Source organism: Brassica napus, unplaced genomic scaffold, assembly GCF_020379485.1.
Source record: "Brassica napus cultivar Da-Ae unplaced genomic scaffold, Da-Ae ScsIHWf_166;HRSCAF=303, whole genome shotgun sequence".
Classification (NCBI taxonomy): domain Eukaryota; kingdom Viridiplantae; phylum Streptophyta; class Magnoliopsida; order Brassicales; family Brassicaceae; genus Brassica; species Brassica napus.
Genome location: NW_026015088.1, coordinates 1 through 10,722, shown reverse-complemented (window position 1 = coordinate 10,722; position 10,722 = coordinate 1). Strand labels below are relative to the sequence as shown.

Sequence of the window (10,722 nt, the reverse complement as noted above, 5' to 3'; positions counted from 1 at the left end):
CTAAGATATCAAACGAACATATAATTTCTACAATTAATCTGAATCCTAATGATTTATAAAGGGTAGTTTATGTAACCACACATTTCGTATAATAAATAACATAACTTCTATTAGACACCTGCAAAATTTATAAAGCATTATAAAATGATAGATGTAAAAATAAAAGGAACATAACTTCTATTAGACACCTGTAAACTTTATAAATCATTATAAAACGATAAAATGTAATAGTAAAAGGTTCCCCAAAATCTATTCGATTCCAATTCTCTCTTATAACATCATATAAAATAATCAATTGCACACAAGTTTTTATACTACTCTGTTATCAAATAGGCCTTACACAACTACCTTTGTTGTGTCCTTTCTGTCCACATCTGCTGCATTTGTAAGCCTTGGGTGATGGTTTAGATATGGGCCGATATTTTCCATACTCCCACGAACTTGGTATCCTCTTTTTTTTCCTCCTCCCACTAGGAAAGCGTGTAGATGGAGGGCGACAAACAAACGAAGCTACATGGGGAGGAATATCCCAATATGTTTTATCACCAACAGGATATACACTCTCTGAATATGCTAGTGTAAACCTAATAAGAAAATTAAGAGAATTAAATAAAGGTACAATAAAGACAGAAAAATGAAAAAGAAGTGTTGTAGAACAATATTTATAAAACCTTATAAATTTGATCAATTTTGTAAACATATATAAACGTGCTGATGTATTACCACAATGGCTGAGAGAACGGACCTTTCATTGGAGAAAAACTCATCGACATAATCATTTTCGTGCTTATTCCCAGATTTTGCAGCGGCAATTGCATGAGCACAAGGAAACTTCTCAATATCAAACACAAAACATGAACAATGCCTTGTTTGAAAATTCACCACTTGATCTCTTGTATCTCCCTTAACCTCAAACTCTGAATCATTGATTTTGGAAACTTCAAGGAAGCGAGACGTAAAATCATATAGCTCCTTCATCTTGTTCCCCACTTCGACAGTGACAGGGTGCATGTGACGAACTCCTTCCTCACGTCGTTCAGTGAACCACTTAGTCATTATCATCCTAATAGTGTCAAAAAGACAGACAATTGGATACTCACGACTCACTTTCAGCAAAGAATTTATAGATTCGGCCAAGTTTGACGTCATGATGTTGAAGCGATTAGCAGGAGAATAAGCTCGGGTCCACTTCCTGAAGTCTGCTTTACGAAGATAATCTGCTAATACAATGTCGGACTCCTCAATCTCTTGAAAATAGCAATCGAAATCAGCTTTGGTGTAGGCATAACCAGCTTCAACAACCAAAGGGACAAGTGTTGAACTTTTGAAATTGTCCTGGACATTCTTTTGAAAGTGAAAGATGCAGATTCCATGGTGAGCAACAGGATAATGTTGTAAAAGAGCTTTTTCAATAGAGGCCGCACGATCAGAGACAAAAACCAAATCCTCTTCATCAGGAATGATGGTTTTCAGACATTTCATAAACCAACTCCATGAGGCTTCATTCTCAGAATCAACTATAGCAAAAGCTATAGGATACAAGTGAAAATTACCATCTTGTGCTGTGGCAGCAAGTAGAGTCCCTTTATACTTTGATTTCAGATGGGCACCATCAACAGAAAGTACCTTCCTCATCAACTTAAACCCTCTGATAGATGGACCAAGCGACAAAAATGCGTATTTGAATTTCCCAACAGCATCAACTTCGATAAAAGTCACAGAACCTGGATTCTTTTCTTTTATCATGTGAAACCAACTGGGCAAAGCTTCATAACTGTCATCAGGAGTACCCCTAGCTATATCTTGGCCGTGCTCTTGAGACCTCCAAGCCTTTGAATATGTAATCACAACACCATGATCATTTCTAGCTTTTTCCATGATCTGTTTAGGTTTCAGCCCAATCTTTCCTCCTTCATAATGATTGCTGACCATAGTTCCCAACAATTTTGCAGTAGCTTGCCGATGACTAACAGTTCTCAGAGAAGTGTCACAAGTATGTTTAGATACATAATGACGAACAAAAAAACTCTGAGATCCTTTAACTGATTTTGCACGAAAACTCCAACTGCATCTTTCATCCACACAACTAAGAACATAACGTGTTTTGTCTGAATATTCTGTGTGGAACTCAAAGCTTTTACTAACTGCATGCAACCTCAACTTTGTGCTCATTTCCTTTTTATCCTTGAAAAACTTCCCGCAGAACAAATCATCATCATCACCACAACTGGGAGACAAGATATCTTCTCCCATGCTTTCTCTACCACGTCTACTGGAGAAAGATGGCAATTTTGACTTTCCAGACCCATATACAGCAAGTCCAATCGAGTCCAATCCTCTCTAAGATAAAAACATGAAACATATACATTAAAAATAGAATTTATAACCCATTATAAGACATTGATTAAACTCTCATATATTTATATTTGACAGAGGAAAAAGTTATATGTACCTTATTGCTAACAAGACCACTTGAAGGAGAAATAAGACTGTCGCTAATACAAGTATGTTGTATACCAGAGACTTCGTCAACTCTCTGAATGCTGTTCCATTCAGTCTCCGCGTGTGTTTTTGTTCCTCTCTAGAAAATTAAACATGTATTTATTACCTTTATAAGACATTATAATTATGAATGTTAAGGTAAGAGTTTTGAAAAGTACCTCAAATACATTACTACTTCCAGCAATAGGCGAATCATGAGTACTAGAAATTTCATCTTGTGTCTGAATCATGTTTGACATAATCAATGGTGATTTTTGTGTTCCTGTCTGAAACATAAAAACATAAAGCTAGTAATGAATCTTGTAATGAAACATAAAAAGATAAAGCTAAATATATAATCATTTACAAGGCCTTATAAAAATGAGAGTTGTAATAAATACCTCACGCGGATTACTAGTTCCAGCAATAGGCAAATCATGATTACTATTTCCACCCCGTGGCTGGATCATATTTGACATAATCATTGGTGATAATTGAGTTCTTCTCTGAAACATTAAAAAAAAAACATAAAAGCTAATAGTTAAAATATATTTGGTAATGATCCTGCAAAATGCACAACTATTATTATAAGGTCTTATAAATGTAATAGATACTGCTATGGCAAACTTCTTCAAGCAATGAGCAAATCACTACTACTACATACTACCTTATAAAATAAATGATAACTCTAATAAACAAACAAGTTAGCAAAAGAGTTTCATGCAGTTACCTTAATGGTTACACATAGATGAAGGTCTCCATTCTCCTTAAGTTTGCTCAGATAAGATGTTACTTGACGATCATTCCTAATAAATGCTGGAGGAAGCTCTTTTGTACCAAAGTTTAATTTTGAAGGTGAGGCATAGCTAAGATTTACACTGTTTCTGTTGCCATCAATTCCAAAATCTTCTAAAACAGCCACAATCAAATCATTGTAGCTGATATCTTCATGAATCATACTAAGAGAGGATCCTCGTTGATCATCCACTATGAAATCCCAGTGAATTCCATTTATTAGTTTCCATTCTCCACATATAGAACAAATTTCGAACACCATAACCTGATTATAAAGAACATGGGTATTAGAGAAGGAATGATCAACAAGATATATCAATAAGAAAAATACATAAAACTATATTCCTCATAGCTAAAAATTTATAAGGTTTTATAAATCTGAGATTCGAAAACTTCATGAGAAAAATTCGTCTCCTTCCCAGAAACCGATCGATTTTGAGAAACCAAGCAAAAATTACAGAAAAGAGACGAAAATCACTTTGTTACGTTCGTGAAGAGAGATTGATTCGATTGAGCTTGTAGTCTTCGCCAAATCTCGTCGGACGTCAATGTCGCCTGAATAATCAAATCTCGCCGGTGAAAATGGCTGAAGTCGTCGAAACTCTCTCGACGGATCGAATCTCTCTCGCCGGAATCGATCTCTCTCGCCGGAATCGATCTCTCTCGAAGGAATCGATCTCTCTCGCCGGAATCGATCTCTCTCGCCGGAATCGATCTCTCGTCGGAATCTCTCTTCGCCGGAATCGATCTCTCGATCGCCGGAATCAATCTCTCGATTAGGGGTTTTTGAATTTTCAATTTCTTGTGGGAGAAAACTTATGTTTATGTTTGATTAAATAAGGGTATAATGGTACTTTACCCACTAAAATTTTAAAGGTAAATTTGAAAAGTGTAAAGTTGAAAAGTGGTATTAGGAAAGTGGTATTAGTGGCAATTCCCCAAATTAATTTAACGTTCATATGTATAAATGCAAATTAATTTATATTAGTTAGGAATCTGATTTTATATTCAAAATATACAAAATATTTAGCATAAGTACACAATTTATATTTTACAATATAGTATATATTTGCAATGATATGTTAACTAATTTATCACCTATGAGATTAAATATAATATAAAATTAAATGCTTAATAAAACTATTTTATCTCACAAATAGTTAATTCTAACTTAGTGGAATATCTTTATTTTGTGATGATATCTTTCGGAGGTCTAACAATTCACAATCTGATCAATAATGTCTACAATACAAATTATTAGAATAAGGCTTCCTTTTTATACTGGCATCTAAATATTAGGATACACCAATAGAACATAGATTAATACTAGGACTAGATTTTGACCCGTGCAACCGCACGGGTGTTTGTTTTCACTTTTCTATACATAAATTATTGTTTTAGAACATAAGTGGTATATATTTTTAATGTTAATCATATACTTAAATATTTATATAACTATTTCAAATACAATAATTTTATAATTTACATGTTATAATTAATTAATTGTTTAAACCGTATGTATTTACTACTTCTTATTATATATTTATCTTATTGTATTTGCATTTAGTTATTAAGAAAATTAATATATTAATGAGAAAATATATTTAAAAATTATTTTGTATTTAATTTATGCTAAATTTTGACCCGTCTTTCAAAACTGGATTTCTTTTTACCAATATTAGATAATTTATTATTGTATATATAAAAGTCTAAGATATGTTAATTTTTAGACATGTATTATATAGTTTGTTAATTTTAAGCTATTCTATCATCATATTATATTTTAATAAATAATTTATATTTATGAAAATAAAATTTATTAATTTATCACTTGAATATAATTTTATCATATTTATTTTAGTATAATAATTATATTTTAACATGATCATGACTATAAAGTAGATAAAATAGGATATAATTTATTTATTTTCATTTTTAAACGATAACTTAAAATACATTAAGTTGTTGTTTAATATTTTTACACAGATTTATTAGAATTTTTAAAATATAATATATAAATATATATTATATTTAAAATGAATATATTATGATTAAAGTAGTTACAAAGATTTTATATTATTAACTTAAAAAAAATACATGTTAATTTTTATACATGTATTATATAGTTTGATAATGTTAACCCATCTTACCAACATATTAGATTTTATTTTTGGACATAAATATTTTATAATTACAAAAATAAAATAAATAAATATATAAATTTAATACAATTTTATTATATTTAGCTCAATATAATAATTTTATTTTAATATGATTGATTATGATTATATAATAAATAAAACATTATAGATTTTTTTATTTTTAATTTTATATAACTGAATATATTAATGTATAATAATATTTTAAACTAATTTCGAAATTAGCAAAAATATTTAAATATAATTTCGAAAATGAAGATCTTGTAAAAATCTTTTTAAACAGATTTGTTAGAATTTTAAAATAAATATATTTATATTTAAAATGAAAAGATATCAAAAGATATTATGATTAAAATATTTTAAAAATTTTATTTATTATTAGTCTGAACTAAAATATAATATAAATTTCTATGAATAGGTCCATTATGTCCATTTTTAAAAAATCACACATGAATCAAAGTTGTGACTTCTGTTTTAATATATAAGATACACCAATTAGAAAAATACTCTAATATAGAAATTCATGGGCTAAGGCTTCCTTTTTATACTGGCATCTAAATATTGCTTTTGAATTTTTGAAGTAATTATTTCCAACTCTTTCAGGAAATCATCACAAAGGTTATTTTGATGGTTTTAAGCCGTAGTCGATTTCATTATACATTATGTGGTATTGTCAATGATGGTAAATTTATTCAGAACAAAAGAATCACTTTGAGATAATTTAGACTGAAAGTTATTAAAAAAAATATTTATCGAAAAGACATAAACCCTGAAAAAAGAAATTTACAAATAATTGATTAACATCAAATCATTTTATGTTATTAATATTTTTATTTTATTTTTCATGTTTCTTTATATTTTTAACATTTTAATCAATTTTATTTTGTCGGATAATTTACTTTTTAAATATATATCTTATTGTGAATACATTTGTGACTTTTAAGATAAAAACAATTATTTAATCTTCGTCATATATAAATATTTTAGTTAGGAATATAATTGTTTAATATTAAATATATATATAAATATTTAACATAATTATAAAATTTATATTTAACGACATATATGTGTATATATTCAATGATTAACTAATTATTACTTATTTCATTAAGATATAATTTAAATAATTGTATTATTAAAACTAATAACTCACCTTAAAATTAGAGAAAACTAATAACATATAAGTTGAATATAAAATAAACCTGACTATGATGTTATCATTAGAATTAGTTAATATTTATTATTTATTAGTTAATTATTTTAAATTTTATGATAAATATTAATATAAATTAATTAATATAAAGTTTTAAACAATATTATTATTAAAAAAAATTCAACTTATCCTAAAATTATGGGGATTATGATACATAATCAAAATCACATCTTAAATAATAATATACATAGATAGTTACAAAACTGAAAAGTACTTGATGTCAAAAAAAAAATACAAAACTGAAAAATACTATATATATATTTCTTAAAAATATTACTTGTCTTTTTTTTAACGCTGATTTATTATGATATTACAATTATGAGAAAGATTACATAGACGATTTGACAACCGACAATACTACATGCCTTATAAGGATCTACGCCTAATTGCATCACCTGAGATATCCTACGAAGATCACGCCTGACCGAATTTACTTGCACTATGTTGAAGATCTCTTGTAAGTTTTTTCTCTGTAGCCTGCATAATTGTTTAATGAATCGGTTTTTCCAGGAGTTGAAACATAAACCTAATGGTGTAGAAGCATTAATGAATCCTTAGTCAAACTTGGACTAAGGGGGCTTCCACGTATTACTTGTGTTTAAGAAAAGATTGTTACAAAATATACATAAAAATGGTGACAATAGCTCGAATCCGATTCTAGAAAATCTGAATGATTTCTCTTATTGGAGAATCTAATAATATTATCCAAAGGCTTCCCAACAGTGCACAATCGTCTATGTTTAACATGGGAGAGACGCTTTTTTTTTTTTTTTTATATCAGGAGACACTTCCACTTTTATATAAATAACAAAAAACTATGAGATGTTGCAACCAAAACTTCAAATTCCAGTATCAATAGAATCAAAAGTCAATGATAATTACCAACCACGTTAGTAAACCACTAAACCAACCCCCTATATATTAATTGAGAAACATTTAAAAAATTGTAACATTAAGTTTGTACAAATTAGAAAAAATCATGTTTAGGCGATACTTAATTAAGATATCAATTTAGCTTACGTGGTATTTTAATAATCAATTGAAAAAATATTGGTACAAATCCAATTACTAAAGAACATTATATTAATCCAAAATATAAGAACCATGTATTATTTTCTTAAATAAAAACTACGGAATTACCTAATATGATTTACATATATATGACAATTAATGACTATGAATAATAAAGATTTGATAACAATTTTTGGATCCTTATTCATTTTTGTTTAATTTTCTATTATTAAAAAATTTAAACAACCACATTAACCATATAATAAAAAATATATTTTTTCTTATATGTTATATTTTGAATTTTTAAAATGACTTTAAATTACAAAAATGAGGAAATCTTATATGTTATACTTTAAATTTTTTTAAATGACTTTAAATTACAAAAATGAGGAAACCTTATATGTTAGATTTTTTTCTTATATGTTATATTTTGAATTTTTTTGAACGACTTTGAATTAGAAAATGTAAGTTTTCCTTAAACATACGACTAAAATCATTAAAATGACATGTATCAATTCGATGATTGACCTGAAACCTTTCAAAACCATATGGAAGATAAAATGTCAAAATAATTCAAGTGTGCAAACAATACTGTTCAATTTTTTCAAGAATGTATTCGGTGGAAAAAAATAACGTTTTTGTGTCATAATTTGTTTAATGCCCAATTCGATCAACCCATAATATATTAATTATAGTTTAGTTCCATAATTTTTAATAAAAATTGATCTGGTCCATATGAAATAAATTATATAATAACAACAAAAAATATTGTATATGTATAACTGTTTTTGAGCAACCGTATAAATAAAATGATCAATATATAAAAAAGTTATCGAATAATATATACAAATAAACTCACCATGCACACGGTGCAAGTTTTATCCTAGTTGAGTTATTAATTTACAAAAAATTTACATTTCTAGATTTTTTAATATTTTAGAATATATTTTTATAACATAAAAAGTAATTGATTTTACCGCATATACACTAATTAAAATTTTGAAATTCGATTTCACAAATTTATTATATTATTTGGTGTAGATAAAATATGATTTATAAAATTTAAATGCTATTTAGATATAATTTTACTAATATAAGCAAAATATATTGAAATGTTAAGAAAATATAGAGATAATTATATTGTGAAATAAAGCAAATAATACAAATATTTACAGATAAGTTTATGATTTCAACGGGACCATATATTTATTTACATAGGATTTTAAAAAAAACTGTCTTATTATTTTATCGATTTGTATCTTATTTTGATTCGGTCTAACTCGGAATCGGAAAAATTTATTGAATTATAGTGTACGGTAATCTATCGAATATTAATTTATAGAGTTTCTGCTGATATGAATGACAAATATAAATCATGTGCATAAATATTAAAAGCAAATTGGCAGCAAGAAGAAAAGCCAGAAAAAAAGCCCAAACAGATAAATTTGGCTTAGTTTTTGTTTTGAGCAAAATAAACTTTGTTTAGTTTCAAGTCATCTTTTCAAACTGGAGTTTTTTACTTCTTAGTAAACTAAACACCAGCTATGAACCTCAAATCATAAAGGGTTTCAAATTTAATATTGTACTCAATAAATATCAAGTCAACACAACATGCTGGTCCTAAAATAGAATCACTTATTCTTGATAGGGGTATGGGTTTTACAACCAACCTAATGGTTGATATGATAAGCCCCTCTTATTTGTTCTGACATTTTCCGAATCTAAAACTCTTCCTGGATGAGATTTGATGGTGCTCTAGAGTGCTGCAATACATTCAATCTCAATCTTGGCGTTTAGTGGCAAAGCTGCGACTTGATATGTCGATCGCGCTGGTGAAGGAGCTGGGAAGTCTGCACCAGACAAAGGAAAAATTGGTTCAAAATACTTCCCACTAACATTAAAACTAGTTATAATGCATTTTTTAAAAGTAAAGTAAGAACACTAATGATTCTTATCAATGAACTCACATTTGGCGTAAATCTCGTTCACTTTCTTGAAGTCACCTAAGTCAGCAAGCCTGTGGAAGAAAACCAAAGAGATCAGTTTCTATTCAAGATTCATCAACTCATACGGATGGATGATTCTGTTGAGTAGGACGTACATGATCGTTGTCTTCACCACGGAGGAGTAATCAACACCACTAGCTTTCAGTATCTCCCCCATGTTCTTGAGTATCTTCGATAGTACCAACAAAAAAATAAAATAATAAAACAATCAGAATTCAGACAGTATCAGGAAAGGTAAACAGAGCAATTTAAACCTTGCTACTGATATACACTAGCAGTTACTCTGAAGACTAAAATATACCAAATGAAACAGTTCAAAAGTAAACAAGCTCATAAGTTCCAGAGGCTTCTTCCAGTGTAGCGAAGGTAAAGATTAAAATAAGGTTAAGTTAGGCACACTAGTTACTTTTCATTCATATTTTCACACTTCAATTTGTCAAACAAAAAACATCTAAGACAACCTAACATCTCCTTTACTCTGGATAGATCACCCAAACACAAAAAAAATTAGTGTAAACAAAAGCAATATTTGTAAAGACAATGATGACAGTTTAGAAGCAACTTCACCTGCTCAGTCTGATCTTCAACGTTGTCCGAAACAAACTTTCCAGTCTAGTAAACACACAAAGAACAAAAAGAGAAGTTAGAACCCATAGTATTGGTTAATTTTCATTTTGCAGGTAAATATAATTCAAAGCCGTGAAACAAAACCTCAGGTATAAGACCAAGAACACCGGAAACGAAAACGAGATTGTTGGCTTTGATGGCCTGAGAGTATGGTCCCAAAGCAGCTGGTGCTTTCTCTGTCGCCACAACTTCCTTCTTCTCTGCATTTTTTTTTTTACAAAATTCAACACTGTCAATAACTCTCATTATCATCCTAAAACACTGAAAAGCTTTAAGACCCAATACTAATAAACAGATGAGTTCAGCAAAATCGATATCAAAATCAAAACTTTCGTTCCGGGCAATCATCAAAATCAAAACTTTAGCAAATGCCACCAGAATTGGAAACTTTGAAGCCAAACGGAGAGGAGAGAAGAGAGAGAGAGAGAGA

At 28.8% G+C, this 10,722-nt stretch overlaps 2 protein-coding genes across 2 annotated transcripts; both read right to left on the bottom strand.

The window, feature by feature from the left end:
* Nucleotides 1-191: 191 nt before the first annotated feature.
* On the bottom strand, nucleotides 192-3,960 carry LOC125598253. The gene is made up of 6 exons (XM_048772465.1): nucleotides 3,212-3,960; nucleotides 2,883-2,987; nucleotides 2,661-2,768; nucleotides 2,453-2,581; nucleotides 746-2,340; nucleotides 192-584 (listed from the first exon to the last, which is right to left on the bottom strand). Exons 1-6 carry the CDS (start codon nucleotides 3,536-3,538, stop codon nucleotides 326-328), a joined length of 2,523 nt encoding a protein of 840 aa, XP_048628422.1. The 5' UTR covers nucleotides 3,539-3,960; the 3' UTR covers nucleotides 192-325.
* A 5,246-nt stretch (nucleotides 3,961-9,206) lies between these two features.
* On the bottom strand, nucleotides 9,207-10,615 carry LOC125598252 (reactive Intermediate Deaminase A, chloroplastic-like). Its single transcript, XM_048772463.1, has 5 exons — nucleotides 10,377-10,615; nucleotides 10,233-10,277; nucleotides 9,761-9,834; nucleotides 9,627-9,676; nucleotides 9,207-9,509 (listed from the first exon to the last, which is right to left on the bottom strand). The coding sequence occupies exons 1-5, from the start codon at nucleotides 10,542-10,544 to the stop codon at nucleotides 9,415-9,417; spliced, it is 432 nt and encodes a 143-aa protein (XP_048628420.1). The 5' UTR covers nucleotides 10,545-10,615; the 3' UTR covers nucleotides 9,207-9,414.
* Between the last annotated feature and the right edge of the window lie 107 nt (nucleotides 10,616-10,722).